Genomic DNA, 23,778 nt, shown 5'->3' on the forward strand with positions numbered 1-23,778 from the left:
AACTCCCAGCATGCCCGGACAGCCAACGGCTGTCCGGGCATGCTGGGAGTTGAAGTTTTTCGACATCCGGATGGCCGCAGTTTGAGACCACTGATCTACTACAATCTGCACAACACAATAGTAAAGGGGTACTCCGATGGAAAACAATTATTTTTTTTTATTCAACTGTGGCCAGAAAGTTAGAGGGGTACTCCGGTGAAAACCTTTTTTCTTTTAAATCAACTGGTGCCAGAAAGTTGAACATATTTGTAAATTACTTCTATTAAAAAATATTTAATCCTTCCAGTACTTGTTAGCTGCTGAATGCTACAGAGGAAATTCCTTTGTTTTTGGAACACTGATGACATCACGAGCACAGTTCTCTCTGCTGACATCTCTGTCCATTTTAGCAACCGTGCATAGCAGATGCATAGCAGATGCATGTTAAGGGCAGCAAGGTGGCTCAGTGGTTAGCAGTGCTGGGGACTTGGGTTCAAATCCCACTAAGGAAAACAATAAATAAAGTGTTATTATTATTATTATAATACCGTCAGCAGAGAGCATTGTGCTCGTGATGTCATCAGAGAGCATTCCAAAAAGAAAAGAATTACCTCTGTAGTATTCAGCAGCTAATAAGTACAGGAAGGATTAAGATTTTTTAATAGAAGTAATTTACAAATCTGTTTAACTTTCTGGCACCAGTTGATCTAAAAGAAAAAAAGGTTTTCACCGGAGTACCCCTTTAAAGAGATTTGTAAATTACTTCTATTTAAAAAATCTTAATCCTTCCAGTACTTATCAGCTGCTGTATGCTCCAGGGGAAGTTGTATAGTTCTTTTCTGTCTGACCACAGTGCTCTCTGCTGCCACCTCTGTCCATGTCAGGAACTGTCCACAGAAGGAGAAGGTTTCTATGGGGATTTGTTCCTGCTCTGGACAGTTCCTGACATGGACAGAGGTGTCAGCAGAGGGCACTGTGGTCAGACAGAAAAGAAATTCAAAAATAATTTCTTCCTGTGGAGCATACAGCAGCTGATAAGTCCTGGAAGGATTAAGATTTTTAAACAGAAGTAATTTACAAATCTCTTTAACTTTCTGGCACCAGTTGATTAAAAAAAATAGTTTTCCACCGGAGTACCACTTTAATTCCTTCCTCCCCTAGAGATTTAAGATACACTTTTAGATTCATACTGGATGATGTCCCTCAAAGGGGCTCAATTCAAAAAGTTACGTTTAACATCTTCTTTTTGTTTCTAAATATATTGTAATTACTTACAGGGATAATATCAATTTGTTTATAGGGCTGCTGTCTGCAATATGGTAACCTCAATTCTGAGGTCAAAATACGAAGCTACTAGAAACGCATTTCGCAGTGGATTTTCTTACAACGCGTTTTCAGGTAAGGTAAAAAAAAAAAAACTTATAGGTTAGGTAAAAAAAACGTATCCCCTATTCTTTAGGTTTTAGATTGCCGGCGGTCCGACCACCCGGACTGCCCCCTGTATTTCCTGTACGGGGCCTCGCCGCCCCCGTGAGTGGCGTTTCACGAACCTTGCACGAAGCTGCGACTGTCAGGCCCCCTCCATATATCTCTATGGGAGAGCCTAAGATAGCCAACAGGCTCTCCCATAGAGCTGGGTCCCCGAACAGGAGACCGCGGGGGGTTCAGGCAGTCAGACCCCTGCAGATAGGGAATATGTTTTTCCACATGATGTCTCCTTTAAAGAGGTACTCCGGTGCTTCAGCATTTTGAACATTTTGTTCAGAATGCTCGGAGCCGGAGGCCGTGATCGTGATGTCTGGGCCACGCCTCTTGTGATTTCACACCACACCCCCTCCCAATGACATGAATGGAGGGGGTGTGACGTGATGTTACGAGGGGGCGTGGCCAGGACATCACGACCACTGCCGCAGGAACCCGGCATTTGTTTAGAACGCCAGGTGCTGCGGGAGATCGTGGGGGCCCCCAGCAGCGGGACCCCAGTGATCAGACATCTTATTCCCTATTCTTTGGATAGAGGATAGGATGTATAGCAGAGGAGTACCCCTTTAAAGGGGTATTTCGGCTTTATACATCTTATCCCCTATCCAAAGGATAAGATGTGTGACCGCCGTTGGGGACCCCCGCGATCTCGGTGCAGCCCCCGGCCTGGGTGCTGCCTCCCTCCGAGACGGGGACGTGATGTCACGACCATGCCCCTCCATTCATGTCTATGGGAGGGGGCGTGATGGCATGAATAGACATGAATGGAGTGGCGTGGCGGGGCGTCACTAGGGTGCATGGCCATGACATCACATCCTCGTCTCAGAGGCAGCGCCCTGCACAGAATTCTGGGGGCTGCACAGAGATCATGGCAGTCCCAAATGGACGCCTGCAATCATATATCTTATCCCCTATCCTTTGGATAGGGGTTAAGATGTATGAAGCCGGAATACCCCTTTAAAGGAATTATCCAAGATTTGAAAAACACAGCTGATTTCTTCAGAAAAACAGTGCCACCCCTGGTTGTGTGTGGTACTGCAGCTCAGTTCCAGTGAACTGAGTTGTAGTTTTGCAACAGCGGTAAGCAGCCTGGTTGGAAAACACTGGGATATGCCATAACTTCTTCAGATGGGACGTAGGAGGGGACTCATTTGTACCAACTTTTTGGAAGAATTTTGTTGCCTGCTATAAACTCCAGACTGGTAGATTTCTGCTAATACAGTATAATGCATCACCTACTGATAGAACAACTCCAACTCCATTCCAATTTGACTTTTCCTTCAGATGTTTATTTGTAAATGCATCTACATGAATAGAGGCAGATGATACCTTCTACATGTTCTAGAATTGTTTTTTTTTTTTTTTATACATTAAGGTGAACTCTTAACCCCTTAAGGACTCAGCCCATTTTGGCCTTAAGGACTCAGACAATTTCATTTTTACGTTTTCATTTTTTCCTCCTCGCCTTCTAAAAATCATAACTCTTTTATATTTTCATCCACAGACTAGTATGAGGGCTTGTTTTTTGCGCGACCAGTTGTCCTTTGTAATGACATCACTCATTATATCATAAAATGTATGGCGCAACCAAAAAACACTATTTTTGTGGGGAAATTAAAACGAAAAACGCAATTTTGCTAATTTTGGAAGGTTTTGTTTTCACGCCGTACAATTTCTGGTAAAAATGACATGTGTTCTTTATTCTGAGGGTCAATACGATTAAAATGATACCCATTATTATGTACTTTTATATTATTGTTGCGCTTAAAAAAAATCACAAACTTTTTAACCAAATTAGTACGTTTATAATCCCTTTATTTTGATGACCTATAACTTTTTTATTTTTCCGTATAAGCGGCGGTATGGGGGCTCATTTTTTGCGCCATGATCTGTACTTTTTTTTGATACCACATTTGTATATAAAAAACTTTTAATACATTTTTTATAATTTTTTTTTTAATAAAATGTATTAAAAAAGTAGGAATTTTGGACTTTTTTAATTTTTTTTCGTTCACGCCGTTCACCGTACGGGATCATTAACATTTTATTTTAATAGTTCGGACATTTACGCACGCGGCGATACCAAATATGTCTATAAAAAATGTTTTTTACGCTTTTTGGGGGTAAAATAGGAAAAAACGGACGTTTTACTTTTTTATTGGGGGAGGGGATTTTTCACTTTTTTTTTACTTTTACTTTTACATTTTTTTACATTTTTTTTTACACTTGAATAGTCCCCATAGGGGACTATTCATAGCAATACCATGATTGCTAATACTGATCTGTTCTATGTATAGGACATAGAACAGATCAGTGTTATCGGTCATCTTCTGCTCTGGTCTGCTCGATCACAGACCAGAGCAGGAGACGCCGGGAGCCGCACGGAGGAAGGTGAGGGGACCTCCGTGCGGCGTTATGAATGATCGGATCCCCGCAGCAGCGCTGCGGGCGATCCGATCGTTCATTTTAATCGCGAACTCCCGCAGATGCCGGGATCTGTATTGATCCCGGCACCTGAGGGGTTAATGGCGGACGCCCGCGAGATCGCGGGCGTCGGCCATTGCCGGCGGGTCCCTGGCTGCGATCAGCAGCCGGGATCAGCCGCGCATGACACGGGCATCGCTCCGATGCCCGCGGTTATGCTTAGGACGTAAATGTACGTCCTGGTGCGTTAAGTACCACCTCACCAGGACGTACATTTACGTCCTGCGTCCTTAAGGGGTTAAAGGGGTACTCTTAAAGGGGTGAAAACCTTTTTTATTTTAAATCAACTGGTGGCAGAAAGTTAAACATATTTGTAAATGACTTCTATTAAAAAATCTTAATCCTTACAGTACTTATTAGCTGCTGAATGCTACAGAGGAAATTCCTTTCTTTTTGGAACACTGATGACATCACGAGCACAGTGCTCTCTGCTGACATCTCTTTCCATTTTAGCAACCGTGCACAGCAGATGTATGCTAAGGACAGCATGGTGGCTCAGTGGTTAGCACTGCTACCTTGCAGAGCTGGGGACTAGGGTTCAAATCCCACTAAGGACAACAATGCATAAAGTGTTATTATTATTATAATAACGTCAGCAGAGAGAACTGTGCCCGTGATGTCATCAGAGAGCATTCCAAAAAGAAAAGAATTTCCTCTGTAGTATTCAACAGCTTATAAGTACAGGAAGGATTAAGATTTTTCAATAGAATTAATTTACAAATATGTTTAACTTTCTGCCACCAGTTGATTTAAAAGAAAAAAGGTTTTCACCGGAGTACCCCTTTAAGTGTCGACTTTTTTTATATATTTAGGTCTATTGACTTTTTTTGTTTCAGTAACAAAAGTTCTCTCTTTTTGTTTTTTCTTCCCTCAGATTCCCTTATGTCTGGGTTTGAAAGCACATTCAATATAATACACAACCCGTCCGACATTCTCCCCGTAGCGGCTCTCGGAAGACTCAAAGCCTACTTCATGGGGGTTTTTACTGATCTGTTTGAGGTAAAACAAATAAAAATAAATAAAAAATAAATAAAACCTCTTTTTACATCTATGGAAAGAAAACAGCCTTATTTTGCTCACTGAATGTTTGCATTTCATTGTGACATATAGATCGGCTATCACGCTGAAGGACTTCAGGAATTATTAATGAACAGGCATTTGTACTCGCCTCAAAGCGGGCTTCAGAATCAAAAGGGAATTATGGATATGCTTAAAAAGGTAAGAACTTTATTCGTTAACGGAGCAGCAACAAACGCGCCGTGCATCGGAAGGATGGAAAACCTTTGAAGACGCCTCCAAGGAACCTTAATGTACAAATAGATGTCAAGTTTAGATAAATGAACTTGCAAAAAAAAAAATTATAATAATAATTTAAAGGGTATTTAAAGGTACTTTAAAGGGATATTGATTGTAAGGATTAGGCCGTGTTCTAATGGTACACCTCATTTTTTTTGGCAACTTAGAAGCCATGACCCACTGTGCTTGGGGGGCCCATTATTACCGTATTTTTAGCCCTATAGGACGCTCCGGCATATAAGACGCACCCAATTTTAAATGAGGAAAATATAGAATACAATGTAAAGTATAGGTCACAGTGATCTTCAACCAGCGGACCTCCAGATGTTGCAAAACTACAACTCCCAGGTTGAAGACCACTGGTATAGGAGGTAATACTCACGTGTCCCCGCCGCTCCGGACCTGTCACCGCTGCCCTGGATGTCGCCCTCCATCGCTGTCGCCGCGTCCTCGGGGTGTCCCCGTCGCTCCGGAACGTCTCTGCTGCCCGGTATCCTCGCTCTCTGTCACCGCTCTCCGTCGCCGCCATCACTTCACTACGCACGCCGCTACGCACGCCGCTCCGTCATCCAATAGGAGCGGCGTGCGTAGCGGCGTGCGTAGTGACGTGATGGCGGTGACGGAGAGCGTGCGTAGTGACATGATACCGACGAAGGAGAGCCCTGGCCATGAAGGGTGATCCCGGCACGGAGCAGACACCGAGGAGGCAGGTAAGGTCCCTCCTGGTGCAGCCGGGTTAGTGTCACTTTCGCTTCAGACGCGGCGGTCAGCTTTGATCGCCACGTCAGAAGGGTTAATACAGGGCATCACCGCCATCAATGATGTCCTGTATTAGCCGCGGGTCCCGGCCGTTGATGACCGCAGGGACCGCCGCGATAGGTGGGTATTCGCGGTATAAGACGCACCAACTTCCCCCCCCCTGTTTTGCATCCGTTTGGTAATGGAGCTCTTTGGATATGCTTAAAGGGGTATTCCAGGCAAAAACTTTTTTTTTATATATCAACTGGCTCCGGAAAGTTAAACAGATTTGTAAATCACTTCTATTAAAAAAATCTTAATCCTTCCAAAAGTTATTAGCTTCTGAAGTTGAGTTGCTGTTTTCTGTCTAACTGCTTTCTGATGACTCATGTCCCAGCTGTGCAGCTCCTTTGGGGAAATTTTCCCATCATGCACAGCTTCCGGGACGTGACATCATCATTGAGCAGTTAGACAGAAAACTTCAGAAGCTAATAACTATTGGAAGGATTAAGATTTTTTAATAGAAGTAATTTACAAATCTGTTTAACTTTCCGGAGCCAGTTGATATATAAATAAAAAGTTTTTGCCTGGAATACCCCTTTAACATGTATGTCAAAAACTTTTCCGGTGTAGACACTAAGTGGACATTATAAAACACAGTGTGAACACAGATAATGTCCCTGTGTGTATGTCCCTAGGAAAACAATTGTACCACCCAGTGATCGAATCTTCCGCCAAAATGGTCCATTTCGCAAGTAACAATCTTTACAAAACAACAAAAATGGGAAGAAAGTAAAAAAACAGCTTACCACCCTGTAGATATCTTTAGAGGAGAACCTTCAAATGTCCCATGGGAGGCACGGAAATGATCCAAGCCACATGCTTTGTGTAAATAGGTAAAAAAAAAAAAAAAGAGTTGCAAAATTCCAGCTCCCAAAAAAATGGAAAAATGGAAAATCCAAAAATGTATTTCACATAATTAAAATGAATATATTTAAACCACTAAGGTGAAGTATAAAAGCATAGCCATGACTAAGAACTATATGGTTCGAAACGCGTCGGCGTTTGGTTTCAATATATTCATTCGATTATGTTAAAAAAAAAAATAGGATTTTTAATTTTTCCAATCTTTCCAAACCCAACATTACCCTACAATCCGCACAAACTGTTATACAAATGCATTTCTGACATTCTTTCCTGCATTACAATAATTCCCCGCTTTTTCAATTATATGACAGTCCCGCTATATATGACTAGCTACAAATGACAGCAAATTCTTAAACATATAAACTTTTTAGTGATAATATATTACCATGAAAATAGTACAATTTTACTAGGCATTGAGAGATGTCAAAAATAAATATATGTAATCAACTCATTTAAGTTCTTAGTGCTAGGAGCTGTCAAAATGAAATAATTGAAGAGTATACAAGGTATAATAATAGTAGTAGTAATAATAATAATAATAACAATAATGATATAATTTCTTCCGTACAGCCTGTCAGTGTATGGAACTCCTTTCCTGAATCTGAAAACCATGCTGATTTTTTATTATTCCTCTCTTACCTTTTTTTTTTTTATTGAAAATAACTTTATTAGCAATAAGTCATCAAAAACATACATACAATGTACTGCAACGTAGCACAAGCTAAAAAGCAGCTCATAATAAATGAATAGTTACCATAGATAGCATAACAGTAGAAAATACCCAATGCATCATACCACATGCTACACTGACATTCCTGTTCACATTATAAAACAAAGTCAAACAACCATTCTCTTGTTATTATTTAACAATAAGATGTTTTTACCATCAGATCTATCCTCAGCTCCTGAATGTAACATTGCATTGCTTATAGACATTTGGGGGAAGATTCATCAAAACCTGTGCAGAGGAAAAGTTGCCCAGTTGCCCATAGCAACTAATCAGATCGCTTCTTTCATTTTTGAAAAGGCCTCTGAAAAATGTAAGGAGGGATCTGATTGGTTGCTATGGGAAACTGGTCAACTTTTCCTCTGCACAGGTTTTGATAAATCTCCCCCATTGGATCCTTGAACCCCGGGGCCACTTTCATTCACAAATGTGAGTGCTGCCATTATTGTATGCATGTTTTTTGTTCTATGGTTAAACCTCAGAGGGGTGTGGATCCTCAATGAAGAGACCTAGTAGTATATGGAGACATTTTTAGACAAAAGTTCATGGGAAAAAGTATGTAAATTATCTGTCCTCGAAAATTGTCCTACAAAGGAAGGAGTCCCCATCTTAAGACAGCTGTTTTGAAGTTCTTAGTTCTTGTAAGTACACAGCATGGTACTGCTCATCTAGAGAGATGAATATATGTCTAACTAAATTGAACAGATTCTCTTTACAAAGACCCAGAAAGATAGGAAGACCTTGGATTGCAAGTTGCAAAACCACAACGTCCAGCATGTAGTATTGGAACAGCTAGAGGGTTACAGGTTGGGGGAGCAATGCTTTAACGTGGGTAAGTAATCATAACAATCACCCGCCATGATCCAGAGTGGAGAGATGCTAACAAATGGGATTCTGCATTGGTAGCTCAAGTCATTCCATGCATTACACAGATGACAACGTCTGCTGATTGTTTTGGCCATGGGATCAGCTTATCACCACAAGAGCTTCAAAGGGGGTTATCTATGAGCAGGGAGGTTCTTACCTTACCTCACTCTCCAGCGCTCCACTTTCGTCATGAAGCTATACTTTGGAGACAGCGGCCGGGTATGGCGATCATCGCATGCTGATAACCAATGGCTGTACAATGTTGTGTCAACATTGTACAGCCATTGGTCACTGTATATGCATGGTTTCACCCACATGCGATGGTTATACTTCTGAGATGACACAGAAGTGGATATGGAGCCCTGGGGAGCAAGGAAAGGTAATACTTCCCTTACTTTCTGATAAATGCTCTAATGCTGAAGAGGTTGTATATGATAAAAAAAAAAAAAAGAAATCTTTGCTTCCTGGGAAAGTATGTATTCTTTTCTTCTGAAAGAAAAAAAGTGTCTCTACAGTCCTATCTATGGATGGCCATATTCTGACCATGACTTATTGACTGCTCTTCCTACCTTGTGTAAAGCATTTTTGTGCTGAAATTATTTTGCCATCTTTAAAGGGGTACTCCGGCCCTAATATATCTTATCCCCTATCCAATGGATAGGGGATAAGATGTATGATTCCGGGGGTCCTGCCACTGGGGACCCCTGCAATCTGTCATTGCGCACCCACCTTTGTTAGCTCTCTGCAGCACTGGAGGCTCCGAGTGTGTAGCGTGACATCATGCCCCACCCCCTCAATGCAAGTCTATGGAAGGGGGCGTGACGGACAGTCTTCTATAGACTTGCATTGAGGGGGCCTAATTTCACACCGGGCGGAGTCGTGACATCACAATACTCCGGTCCTGTGGATACACACTCGGAGCCTCCAGCACTGTGGAGCGCTCACAAAGGTTGGTGCGCAATGACAGATTGCGGGGATCCTCAGCGGCGGGACCCACACGATCATACATATCCTTTGGATAGGGGATAAGATTTATTAGGGCCGGAGTACCCCTTTTAGTAATATCATGTGCTGCTGTCTTCTCAGAACCTCAAACTGGGTTCCAGAGAACCCTTCTTGGTGCGCTGTTATAGGAGGTCAGATGTTGACTTACACATTACCTATTTTGCATTCCTCTTTTTGATGTATGATGATGAACCAAAACCTTGACATGCATGTTTTAAGTTTTGTAGACCTTTTCACTAAGTCTAACATGACATTTGTCTTAATATAGCTCCACCACTGGAAACCACATTCTTCCAGCGAAGCTCTTGCATCAGTTTACCTGAAAATGTTTGGACAAGAGATTATCTACCATGGGCTGAACAAGAACTCCTTAGAGAGCATTCTCGAGGTAAGCTTAACAATTTGGGGGGTCTCTTGTGATTAGGGATGAGTGAATCAATTCTCATGACTCCTAATTCATTACGAATTTCGGAAAAATTCCTTTTGTAATGAATGCGAATATCACCGCGATTCAATCGCGCAAATCGCTTCATTAAACTCCATTTAGTGGCGGATCCACATGTGAGGACATGGGACAAGGAATCCTGGGAAAGCGGGAACAAGGGTCGGTGGAATGACCCTGAATCACATGCAGCATGCAGCCTTTCAGCAGCCAGTCACCCCTGTGATGTCACAGCCCTATATAGACTGGCAGCCATCTTGTGTCCAGTCACATCAGCGTTCTATTACAGAGAGAGAGAGGGATAGAAAGCACTGTGTGTTGCACAGAAAAGCATTTTTACAGCAGCGATTCACCTCCCAGTCACATGAGCGTTCTATTGCAGAGAGAGGGACAGAGAGCAGTGTGTGTTGCACAGAAAAGCTTTTTTACAGCAGTGATTCACCTCAAGCCCAAATCCAGCCTAGAAGCACTGATAGGGAAGGGAGTGAGATTGAGAGAGAGAGTGCAATTTTGGGTGTAGTACACAGCGACTGTGTGCTGCAGCACTGGTGTGAACAACAACTGAAAAGCAGTACCAGCTCCATCAGCAGCAGCCTGAGTCTACAGTCGATGATGAGTAGCTTTCTTCACCCGCATAGTGAAGCAACTCATCAGCAGCAGGTACACCTGGAGCAGGACCTGAACCAGCAGGTGACGGCATACCTTGACATGACCATGCCAACACACCTTGAAGATCCGCTGGACTTCTGGGCAGCAAAACTTGATTTTTGTGCTGCAACTAGCAGAGTTTTCCCTGGAAAAGCTGTCCTGCCCGGCTAGTAGTGTGCCATCAGGGCGGGTATTTAGTGCGGTGGGGGCCATAGTCACCCCAAGGTGAACTCATCTGTCCATGAAAAATGTGGAGAGACTGACCTTTGTGAAGATGAATCAGGCATGGATCAGCCAGGATTTCCACACACCAATGCCTGATGCATCAGAGTAGATTGACCATGGTGCCACACAAACACTTCACAAATATGGATAGTGCCAAACAGATTTAAGGTGCTGCTCCCCAGTTACAGACATTCCTCCGCATCAGACCACAAATAAGTATTGAGGATATGCATTACGTAAAACTTAACTTTTCTTAGGATAAAATGTGTGTACCCAAAATTTTTTTGAAATCAAACAAAAGGAAAGGTGTGGAAAAAACACCATGTGCCACCTACACCACCAAGCAATGATGTGATGCAAAGACCTGTAAAAGGTGAAAGGGAACAACGTTTGGTTCTTTTTAACCGGTGGGGGTAAAAACTTAATTCCCTTCTTGGCAAGTGTTACTCACCCTAAAAAGGGCGACTCAACAAAGGAACTTCTCCCTATGTCCCCCTACAAACACTGCCATTTCCCAGGGTTTTTAGGTGGAAATAGGAAGAGTTTTCTGTGTTGGGCCATCCTTTTTTAGGGTGAGTAACACTTGCCAAGAAGGGAATTAAAAATGCGAGAGTAGGGCCTTTCAGGGGGAATTTTTACCCCCACCGGTTAAAATGAACCATACGTTGTTCCCTTCCACCTTTTAGAGGTCTTTGCATCCCATCAATACTTGGTGGTGTAGGTGGCACATGGTGTTTTTTGCACACCTTTCCTTTTGTTTGATTGAATTTTGGGGTACATATATTTTATCCTAACAATATTGTTAAAAGTTAAGTTTTCTGTAATGCATATCCTCAATACTTACTTGTGCACACTAACACTTTTACGAAAGAGACCGTTTTCTTCTGCCTACCTGCCTCAGGGACTATTCTGATCCTGCCACCTGCCTGTTGCCACACATCTGATGCCAAGTTCTCCTTTTTTCACCCACCTTCATCACCAGGTACTGGTATTGCCACCCACCGCACAACTCTGTCACCGGGTCACTTTCAGGACTCTTGATGCTGCTGCTGCCACCTCCAGGCTGTCTCATTCTGCAACCATATGTTCTCCTCATGCTGATGCCATCTCCAGGCTGTCTCATACTGCCACCATATGTTCTCCTCATGCCAATTCCAGGCTGTCTTATTCTGCAACTATATGGTCTCCTCATGCTACCTCCACCTCCAGGCTGTGTCATTCAGCCACTATATGGTCTCCTAATTCTGCCACCAACTCCAGGCTGTGTCATTCAGCCACTATATGTTCTCCACATGCTGCCTCCACCTCCACGCTGTGTCATTCAGCCACTATATGGTGTCCTCATGCGGCCTCCACCTCCACGCTGTGTCATTCAGCCACTATATGGTCTGCTCTTGCTTCTGCCAACTCCAGGCTGTGTCATTCAGCCACTATATGGTCTCCTCATGCTTCTGCCAATTACACTCTGTGGCACTGTACCGCCATGTGGTCTCCTCATGCTGCTGGCACATTAACTAAAACTTTTTAGTTTCATCTATTTGAAATCTTCATTTTAATGTAAAAAAATATCTTTAATCTTTTGAATTGTGAAGCCCAATGGTCTCGTTAGGCTGTTTCCACCTCCAGGCTGGGTCATTCAGCCACTATATGGTCTCCTCATGCTGCCGCCACCTCCACGCTGTGTCGTTCAGCCACTATATGGTCTCCTCATACTGATGCCACCTCCAGGCTCTGTCATTGTGCTGCTCTGTGACAGTAATTCGAATAGCGACCCCTGTGATCTGCATGTCATACTGAATAACAGTATTATTTCACTAACCCAGCATACTCCCTATGTATGTTACAGCAATGCAAAGTGTTCTACATCTCTATTGAGGTTCTCTGTAGGCCAGAAATAGCCATTTTTAATACAGATTTGTCGCAAATAAATTCGGATCGAACCAAGTTTTTTTCAAAAAATTCGCTCATCTCTAGTTGTGACTCCTTACACTCTAGTTTGCTAAAACAGTAGTACCTATGAGAAAAAGGATCATACAACCCAGGGGCCCTGTATATCCAAGGGCCTCTATAGTGCACCCTATAATACATCAGGATTAGTTAACAAACCTTATTGGTTGCCACATGCCAAAAGTCAATTCTTCCAGACACTGCACATTTTACTTGCTATTACTATAGATTCATTTGTTTCTGTTGTCTAGTTTCTTCCCAGTGACAAGTATACTGCATTAAGTTCTGCTGTGAAAGCTCTTCAGGATGGCGTGGATATAAATTGGTCTAAACCCTTACTATCAAGTGAAAATCGTCTTGTCGTACCAACCTGTGTGGGTCTCCCGCTGGAAACCAGTTTGTACTATGCATCTGTCACAAGAGCTGAGATACAAGGTATAACCAGCAACTTACCCATTGATGATGATGGGGTCCCCTGTGCTCAGCTGTGTTTACCAAAAACAGAGAGTGACCAAAGTTCATGTTTCCTGCTGTCAGAGTGGCCCTTAGTTAAAGGGAAAGGGCACTGCTATTACCTCCATATCCCCTAATAGTCCTTTCCTTTTAGTGGTCTAAGATCCCAGACTTTACCATTTGGATCATCTGATATGTACCCATTAAATTTCAAAAGATTATTTTGTTTTGATTTCCCCTTAGGAAGGGTATATTTGGAAAAATTTTTTGACTATGCAATACATTTCTGATAGATTGGGGTTGACAACTAACCCGTCGTAATTATTGGTGGCCATAGAGGTGTCACTCATTGGATACTGTTCTTCTTTAAAGGAAAACTGTCAGAAATTTTCTCCCGCACTATCCACACTACTGGTGGATAGTGCTGGAGACGCTGATTAAAATGAGCCCTACCTTGCCCGGATCCGCCTGGCCGTTCGCCCGCAATTGTAGTTTTATTGTATGTGTATATCTTGCTGTAACTGGCATGGGCGGGGCTTCTGCAGGTTAACTGGCACTGACGTCAGCGCCGCTTATGAATATTCATCCGCCCTCCCTCCAGCTCTCCCTCTCTTCGCCGCTCCTAACTGAAGGGAGGAGGATGAATATTCATAAGCGGCGCTGACATCAGAGCCAGTTAACCTGCAGTCTATGCAAGTCTATGGGAGTGGGCATGATGCCGCCATGCCCCCTCCCATAGACTTGTATTGAGGTGGCGGGGCCGTGACATCATGATACTCCGGTCCCTGCATCGCCCCTCATCAGACATGGAGTGAAGTTCACTCCGAGCAGCAGATGAAAGGGGGGTGCTGCAGGAGAGATCACGGGCGTCCCCAGCAGTGGGACTCCCGAGATCAGACATCTTATCCATTATCCTTTGGATATTGGGTAAGATGTCTAGGGGCGGAGTTCCCCTTTAAGGATACCAAAGGGATGGTAAATGGTTTCACTCAGCAGAGTAAACTGAATTACAGAAAAATAAGAGGCTGTGTAAAGGATTTCCAACAGAATGTATTTTAGGGATTTTTTTTTTCGATTTGACAGGTCAAGCTCAATTCACTCCTGAACCAAAGGACCCAACTTTTTTCCAGTTGCTTCAATCTGACATGAACCTGAAATTGAAATTTTCTATAAGGTAACTGTATAACCCTCCCTTCCTTCTTATACCCTTTCTTGCTTTCAGACCATCTCCTTTTTGTAACATGTGCTAGTTTGGACTGAAATAGTATGTGACCCCTTGCATTTAAAGGGGTACTCCGGTGAAAAACTTTTTTTTTTTTTTTTCAAATCAACTGGTGCCAGAAAGTTAAACAGATTTGTAAATTACTTCTATTTAAAAATCTTAATCCTTCCAGTACTTATTAGCTGTGGAATACTATAGAGGAAATTATTTTCTTTTTGGAACACAGAGCTCTCTGCTGACACCTCTGTCCATTTTAAGAACTGTCCAGAGTAGGAGAAAATTCCCATAGCGAACATATGCTGCTCTGGACAGTTCCTAAAATGGACAGAGATGTCAGCAGAGAGCACTGTGGTCATGATGTCAGCAGAGAGCTCTGTGTTCCAAAGAGAAAACCATTTCCTCTGTAGTATTCAGCAGCTAATAAGTACAGGAAGGATTAAGATTTTTTTATTAGAAGTAATTTACAAATCTGTTTAACTTTCTGGCACCAGTTGATTTAAAAAAAAAAAAAAAAAAAAGTTTTCCACCGGAGTACCCCTTTAATTTTGTGTCTATACTTCTCCCCTTAGTTTTTACAAGGGCCCCATGACAATAAGCAGCTCAAAATGTGCCCCCCCCCCCCCCTGACAGCTAAAACCCTAGAGATCAGCTGTAAGGGAAACCTGACAGTAAGCGTTCAAGTTCCCTGTAGCGCCACCACAGGAGAAATGAAGCATTGCATTGTGCCCATTTATATCAATGGTCTGTCTGTGTAATGCAGAACAGGATAGGTCCTCCAGCGCAAGAGACACTCTGTTCTGCCCAAGAGCTGAGGATCCTTGGGAACCCTCTATTAACTCCGAATTCACCAATAGGGTGTACGAAAATATTTTTTTCTAAACTGGACAATCCCTTTATTTATCAGCACCAGGAGAGAAATACATTGGAAGTGACTACTATCAATCTGAAATCCTTAAAAAAAGGGAACCAAGAAGTGGTGGGAGTAACAGGGGTGGCAGGAGGAGCCTACATTTAAAAACAGAAATAATAATAGAATTTGCCTCTTTTTTTGTCCCTACCACTTAGCATGACCAAGGATATTGTGTTTATGATTGGGGTGAACACCGATCTTATCCAGGCTGGAATGGAAATCCGAACACAAGTCCATCTAATTCTTCCCGGAAATGTGGAAGCTGCTGTTAATGTGGATGAAAACCGCTACAAAATAGATTTTATTCCAGCTCAACAAGAAAATGAAGTTCTGTCGATAAGGTTGGTTACCCCATTATATCAAAGCAACTAAAGTCTATAGGTTGGCGAGAAGAGGGAGAGTGGAGTAACATGTGATAGTATCCCCGATAGGGATAAATGTTTAATTGCGGGGGGTACGTCCTGGCTCGGCGCTGCTAGAAGCACGTTTCTCACCGAGCAGGTCAGCTGGTACAAACACCCCCCCCCCCCTCCATTCATCTCTATGGGAGAGGCAGAGACACGGTGTGTCTCCGCCTCTCCCATAGAGATGAATGGAGGGGGCGTGTTTGTACCAGCTGACCTGCTGTGTGCAAAACATCACACACAGCAGCTCGGCTGAGTCAGGGTGATCGCGGTGGTCCCAGCGGTCCTGCAGATAGGGAATACATTTGTTACCACTGGACATCTTCTTTAAAGGGATTGTCCAGTCAAAGAAACAACCTGTGTATGGTGTCAAAAAGCAACAAGTGCCATAGATCTTCCAATATCAGCTGTGCTGTCTCTATTGTAGCTGTGACATCCCTTCCCCTCTCCCGCCATCCTGTCTGCTTAGGACCAGACCATTGATATCAAGAGGGGAGCTCATATTACTGCTCATTTTTAAGGCATCAGGAATCCTTTCTCAGTCAGCATTGAGCCTGTACTGACTGAAACTACTGTGACTGAGAAAGGATTCCAGCTGCCTTATATAATGAGCAGTTATATGAGCTCCCCTCTTCACATTACTGGTCTCTTCCTGAACAGACAGGAGGGGAGGTGGGATCAGAAAGAGCAGCTGATATAGAAAGATCTCTTTACTATGGCTGATAACATTATATAACAAAGTCGCTTTATTATAATTTTTTACACCATACACAGGTTTTTTTCTTTTGCTGGACAACCCCAATATTAAGTAGGAAGGTGCCTAAACTTTCTTATCTTCTGCAACAACGGGGACCTTCAGCCCTGCACATTTGTGATCATTCTGCATTGATCTTTCTCGGTTTACAGTAATGTAGCAGGTCTATGGACATGGTGCTTATATTTATAAGGTCGCTCCAAACCACAAAATAAAAGTAAGAGTCATCTTCAAAAAAAAGTACAAAAATGCTGTAAACATGTCGGAAAATGAAACTTTATCTATTTGTTACGATTCGTACAATATTTTATGCTCAGGTCAAAGGCTTTTGCTATAACAAGGAGTGTGGAGAATTTAGCGGCTGCTAAAATGACTCCGGTTGTAGCTGCTGGAACAGAACCAAATGTACTGAAGCAGACCTTTAATCCAAGAGACTTGTCAGCGGGGGACACGCCAAGGACCGAGGTAAAGAGAATTCACTATCATCCCAGAAATGTACTTTTCGCTGTCGGGATTCATCTCAGTATCATAGAAAAAAATATAGACTCCGGCTTTTTTTTTTTCCAGCTTGCCTGCAGTTCGTCACATATATATTGTATATTGTATATTGCTCAGACTGGGATCAAGGTGGCCGGGGCTACAAAAGAGCAAAGCAAACGTTTATACTGCGCGTTTCAACCTATCTGGGTCATTTAGAATGCGTCAACACTAGGGACGAACCACCATGCAAGTGATGATGGAATGCGGTACTGCGCAGTTGCTCGTGATTTGACACAGTGCCGTCATCTCATTGCTCAGGATTAGTCTGTATTGCACTTTGTTAGATAAAACTACTTGCTGCCATCTGTCAAGAAGGATCACGTCCGTTTTAGTAAATACTTATATTTTGAAGCAACTTTTACCAGTAATTCGGCATTTAAAGGGATACTCCGGTAGAATGTTTTAACATTTTAAATCAACTGGTGCCAGAAAGTTAAACAGATTTGTAAATTACTTCTATTTAAAAATCTTAATCCTTCCAGTACTTATCAACTGCTATATGCTCCAGAGGAAGTTCTTTTCTTTTTGAATTTCTTTTCTGCCTGACCACATTGCTCTCTGTTGACACCTCTGTCCATGTCAGGAACTGTCCAGAGCAGGAGAGGTTTGCTATGGGGATTTGCTCCTGCTCTGGACAGTTCCTGACACGGACAGAAGTGTCAGCAGAGAGCACTGTGGTCAGACAGAAAATAACATAATAACTTCCTCCGTTGTATACAGCAGCTATTAAGTACTGAGAGGATTAAGATTTTTAAATAGAAGTAATTTACAAATCTGTTTAACTTTCTGACACAAGTTGATTTAAAAAAAATAATAATAATAATTTCCACCAGCGTACCCCTTTAACCGTTCCTCTGTTACTCCTCTTGGAAAGTATGAATGAAATTAAAGTGTTATTCCAGGACTGTAAAGTTAGAGTAGTCCATAATATAGTGTCTGTACCTGTGTTTGATGGTGGATCTCTCAAATTTTTATGTGATCTTTGCCCCGATGTTCATTTTTAGCAGCATACAAAATGAGTGTTGTTTCGGGTTTTCCCAGGTTGCAGTGCAGCCTGAAACATTACATCGCGAGTCAAGTGTTGAAAGGGAGCCTGTCTGTGCTTCAATTGGTGGAGGGACAGCTGGGTGGGAGGGAGATCATTCCCCACAGGGCTGCTGGGAATTGTCCCAGGTGTGCTTCAATGAGTGAAGTGGCTGATGTGTGGGAGGGAGAGGAGTGACCTCACACTTACAAACAAGGGATCCTGGGACTTGAAGTTGGAGGGAGGAAACTCCAACAGGAAATAGCCAGTTCACAAAAATAAAGCAGTGTTACAGTGGACTCACAGCACAGCCATTTAGCACCAAGATAACCACAGATCTTTCCTAAGCATGTCCATTACTGTTTTGCAGGTAAGTACTAAAGTCATCTTATGTGGATAACTCCTTTAACCACTGGGTGTTACCATTCCACTTGTCAAGGAGGTGTTTCCCTACACTATCCAATCAGCACTCTGTTCAACTGTATAGGGCAGTATTTTCCAACCAGGGTTCCTCCAGCTTTTGCAAAACTACAACTTCCAGCATGCCCATACAGCCGTTAGATGTCTGGGCATGCTGGGAGTTGTAGTTTTGCAACAGCTGGGGGAACCCTGGTTGGGAAACACTTTTATAGGCTATGAGACAGTCACAGGAATGGTGGTCGGGGATTGATATATTTCCCCAAGGTACCTGTTATATGTGGATACCAGGATTTAGAAGGTTTATATCTCATCCAGAGAAAAATGGGTGAGATATAGGAAATCTAGAAATAGCTAGATCCCTGGCGAGACTTAGCTTGCTTTGGAATTTGGTCAGTCCTGTTATTGGACCTAGATTTTGATGGAATGAAAGGCAGATTTGTTGTGGGGCCTTTCATCCCCTTCCTTGGACACTCTGGCTTTTCAGATTAGCCCAGATCAGCACAGGTGCTGAAGACAGCTAATTTCTGGGGTTTAAACTGCTGGAGACACACTGGCTGGGAAACTGCTGCTCAAATGGAGATACATAGGGGCACCATAGGCCACCATGTACTTCATATAACAGCTCCCTACATTTCAGAGCCTATACAGAGCCATAACACTGCCATATGCATGAGGCCATTAAGAGCTTCAGGAAACTTGCAAGAAAGAACAGTGAGCGGCAATTATGTAATAAGACTTTTATGTCATAAAAAATTACTATAATTGTACACCTGTACTAATAAAAGATGAAGAAAGTTATAGGGACTCTCATAGTTGTAAATTTACTTTAAAAAAGGACTATAGTCTACTAGTTCATGTTCTGTTTTTTCCAGAAGACTGAAAATGGGCAAATGGGCGAAATTCCAAAAATAGTAATAATCATTTTATAAAAGGAAGTACAAAAAGGAAGTAGAAGCGGCATGATTGTGACCGTAGTAATATAATTATTGCAACATTTATGTAGTCCCTACTGTATTGGCTCAGGCGGGAAGATGACTAATGCTGTAGGTAATTTATTGGGACTTTGGCAAGACCTATGACGGTAAAATGGGAGCTAGGCGGTCCGGCAACTGCTTCCCTACCACATCTATGAAAGTAAGACTCAAGGAATAAAAAGTCAGTGGATGTTGTCTTTTAATACTTTACCTATTGCAAGATGGCTGTTTACAGTTAGTGTATGGGAACATACTAGTTTACAATGTATCTGATCTATCAGTGAGCTATGACATTAAAGAAAAAAAATTCTTTACCCCAATGGCCAGTTGCCTACATTGTCATCTATTACCTCCATGGCCTAGTAAGAGATTTGAAAAGCAGTTGTGTAGTCAACCCACCTAAAGGGAAAGGAGGGAGAGAAAAAAAAGCAGAGAAGGCGCTCCAATGGTGAAGTATATCGAGATAAAAGGGATTTTAGGAGAAATCAGAGTATGCTCACCTTTTTCTGTTGTGCGAGCAGGCACAGCACTGATGCGCGCTTTGAATGAGTGTATTGGGAGGCCGCCGGCCGTCAGTCCCGCTTAGCAAGCGGTCTGGAAGCCATGTACAGATGTGGAGTCTGGGTTGCCCGGCAGGGCTATCCAGATGTCCGGTGGAAATCCGACTAAGTGGCTAGGTTGGTGCACGCCCGAGGTACCACAGAAGCAGTGTGGAGTTTGAAGTTTTTATTTCAGGTGCAGAACAACGCATTTCGAGGGGGCACCCCTCCTCGTCAGGTTCATCGATGTTCATTGATGAACCTGACGAAGAGGGGTGCCCCCTCAAAACGTGTTAGGTCTTTTACTACGCCATGGCTAAACAAGCACGAGTATTAAAGGCGTACTCCACCCCTAGACATCTTATCCCCTATCCTTTGGATAGCATGCAGCACCCACCGTATCTGCTTCCAGAACCGCTGGAGGTTCTGGCTCCCGACCACAGGGACTGAAGACCGTGACGTCACGACTCCGCCCCCGTGTGATGACAGACCCCACCCCCTCAATGCAAGTCTATGGGAGGGGGCGTGACACGCCCCCTCCCAAATTCTTGCATTGAGGGGGAGGGGCCTGACGTCACACGGGGGGGCGGAGTCGTGTCTAGAGGTGGAGTACCCCTTTAACACAGCAACTAGGAAAAAAGTTTGTTTAAATTGTTTAAACAAAATAGAAAGCTAAAAAAAGAGTAAAGAATAAAGGAAAAAAATGTAATCATAACTTTTATACAAGTCCATGGCCCATGAGCAAATCTCCACATAAGAAGGTCGGTGAAGGAGCTTGTTTAGCTTATTTATTTTTAAGTAAATATCTGATTTAGATTTTTTTTTATAAATGATATGGATGGGAGACTGTATTTTTAAGAGCTCAGTTAGGAAGCGGTAGGTGGGGATTTTATACGGGTTTGGGCCGCGAGTAATGCTAACAAAGGTTTTGCTTCTTAGAGAGTTTTTAAGAACATATTTTCAATCAATCTCCATGAACAAAACATTCGGTTTTCTCCAGGGAATAATAATAGACTTGTGAAGAACTGGAGACTGAAAAGCACTTAGCAAAAAAAAAAAAAAAACATATCTCAATAACACAAAAAAAACACAAAGTATCGGCAGGGGATCCTGCGTGTATTTTAGAAGGATTTCATTTAAAAAGTACCAGGTTTCATTCAAAACATATTTAATGCCATATTGATGCCTTGAAATAATGACATCTATTCCACCTATTCACAGGGAACGTTTTCAGCAGAAGTTCTGAGCGAAGAGAAGGAATATTGGTCCTATCAGCCGCACAGACGCGCATTTTCCCAGGATTTTTCCGCTTGTGCTCGGACAAGTCATTTTGGCTACCAAGTTTGCTTGGAGAGGAATAGCTTGACCGCCGGTTTTGCCAGAAACTGCCCGCTTTATCATGTGCTTGGGGAACATTCTTTCAAGCTTATATTTAAGCCAGGTAATCCATTATTAATATTATAGAAACTTGATTGTGTGGTGGCTAAGTACAGCATCTTCAGCTGCTACTCTGAGACTAGTCAGGGGTGGCGGAGCTTATACAAAGGTTTGCTGGATGCAAAGTGCGTTTCTTATTTTCTGCATAACATTTATTTTTGCATCACAAGTCTAAGCATCACAAGTCTAAGCATCATCAGAGATCTACAGAATGCAGAGGGTTAATGGCTTTTTCTTGTATTGCTTCATTCTAGGCAAAAGCTAATTTTTCTGCCCTCTTGACTCTGCCTGTTGGCACAGCCTTTGACACACCCCACCTTACTACTGGGGTGACACACTGTAACAAGCACCCTCCTTATATCATTAGCTTACTACTGGGGTGACACACTGTAACAAGCACCCTCCTTATATCATTAGCTTACTACTGGGGTGACACACTGTAACAAGCCCCCTCCTCGTATAATTAGCTTACTACTGGGGTGACACACTGTAACAAGCACCCTCCTTATATCATTAGCTTACTACTGGGGTGACACACTATAACAAACCTCCTCCTCATGCTGTAGGCTGAGCGAGTGGTTCGGATGCTGGATATATAACTTTCTTGCGGCACCCCCCCATCAAGAGGGCTCTGTAGGCAGCTACCTATTTTGCCGATAGGCAGAGCCGGCCCTGCATCTAGTTACAAGTGGATTTTTTTACCAATGAATGCAGTATCCTGCCCCAAGTCTGCCCTCCTCATCTGGAAAATAGGGTAGAACCAAACATTGCCCTAGTCAGTTCAGTCAGAGCCTTGGCCTAGCCAAGAGCACATGTCAGTACCTCAAATCCTGTCACATTTCTCTTTCCCCGAGGAGACTATAAGGCTGAATTCACACTTTGGATTTTCCTACTGAACAAAATCCAGCCGGAGATTCCGAGTGCGACCAGTAGGCCGCATGGACATTGCCATCCCTTTAGATGGCTGTGTCTGTAGAGCTGATTCTTTTGGTGGCGGAACGTCCACTGTGGGAACATGACGTCACTCCCCCTCCATTCATGTCTATTGGACGGGGCGTGACGGCAGTCACGCCCCCTCCCATAGACATGAATGGAGGGGGTGTGGCATTACGTCATGTCTCCGTCTCGGGATCAGCACCTGGCACAGAATGCCGAGTAGTGCACTGAGATCGAAAGGGTCCCAGCGGCAGGAGCCCTGCGATCAGACATCTGATCCCCTATCCTTTGGATAGGGGATAAGATGTCTAAGGGCGGAATACCCCTTTAACCTTCAATATGTCTGTAGATATCTTATACAGTTTAAAGCATGACCTTGAAGAAAGTTTCATATAATAATCTACGATATATACGAGTCATCTAGGCCATTTTTCAGGCATAGGCGTATCACATCGACACAGAAGATAACAAACTTCTCCAACAAAATGAGTAATAAATCCATTTGCTTAATACGTTGCAATTTAATGCAAGATAATGTGTTACAAAGCAATTATGGGAAAGTTTAGAAAGAGTAAGTAAGTACACAAAGTGGAGCAGCGACTCAGAACCGAAATACCTAATTTTCAGGAGATTTGCTTTTATGCCAAACAGATTCGTACAAAGGTGTATTGAATTTCAGGCTCTTCAATAATTAAAGTAGTAAGTGCTCTTTTTTTTATTTATTTTTTTAGCGCACACGGATGCCTCAGTCGAGAAAATACAAATAGAATTTCAAGCAGGGCCCGGGGCAGCCATGAAAATGGTGCGTTCAGTAAACGTACGGAGAACTGATGGTGAAAGTCACGAGTTGGAAAACCCAATAGACAACATGGCTCTTTCAAAGCTGAAGAAAATTCTCAGTAGCGGCGATGTTAGGTTGGAAGAGGTATGGAAATGTGTTCTATTATATCATTATATAGATGCAAGATAGATAGATAGATAAATAGATAGACATTAAATACATGTATACATAGATATATAGATATGAGATAGATAGATACAAAAATAGATATATTTTAGCTAGATATGAGATAGATAGATACAAAAATAGAAATATATTAGATAATAGATAGATAGATAGATACAATATACAGTGGGGCAATTTAGTCAGGCAAATTCTCCCACTTAAAAAGATGAGAGGCCTGTAATTTTCATCATAGGTATACCTCAACTATGAGAGACAGAATGAGGAAACCTGTAACTTCTTCTTTAAGAGTCTCCTCTGTCATCCACTCGTTACCTGTATTAATGGAACCTGTCCACAACCTCAAACAGTCACACTCCAAACTCCACTATGGCCAAGACCAAAGAGCTGTCGAAGGACACCAGAGACAAAATTGTAGACCTGCACCAGGCTGG

General features: G+C 42.7%; 1 protein-coding gene across 3 annotated transcripts in view; it reads left to right on the top strand.

The window, feature by feature from the left end:
• The window catches only part of LOC130283309 (vitellogenin-1-like), a 138,987-nt gene that overhangs the window by 61,594 nt on the left and 53,615 nt on the right, over positions 1–23,778 (top strand). For all 3 annotated transcript variants that reach the window (XM_056532611.1, XM_056532612.1, XM_056532613.1), the window contains 10 exons: positions 1,280–1,377; positions 4,820–4,944; positions 5,056–5,163; positions 9,774–9,893; positions 13,019–13,202; positions 14,304–14,394; positions 15,508–15,693; positions 16,828–16,975; positions 21,229–21,448; positions 23,112–23,305. In XM_056532611.1, the coding sequence (XP_056388586.1) occupies positions 1,280–1,377; positions 4,820–4,944; positions 5,056–5,163; positions 9,774–9,893; positions 13,019–13,202; positions 14,304–14,394; positions 15,508–15,693; positions 16,828–16,975; positions 21,229–21,448; positions 23,112–23,305 (1,474 nt within the window). The remainder of the gene's footprint in view (positions 1–1,279; positions 1,378–4,819; positions 4,945–5,055; positions 5,164–9,773; positions 9,894–13,018; positions 13,203–14,303; positions 14,395–15,507; positions 15,694–16,827; positions 16,976–21,228; positions 21,449–23,111; positions 23,306–23,778) is intronic.

The sequence above is a fragment of the Hyla sarda genome, chromosome 7, assembly GCF_029499605.1.
Source record: "Hyla sarda isolate aHylSar1 chromosome 7, aHylSar1.hap1, whole genome shotgun sequence".
Classification (NCBI taxonomy): Eukaryota; Metazoa; Chordata; class Amphibia; order Anura; family Hylidae; genus Hyla; species Hyla sarda.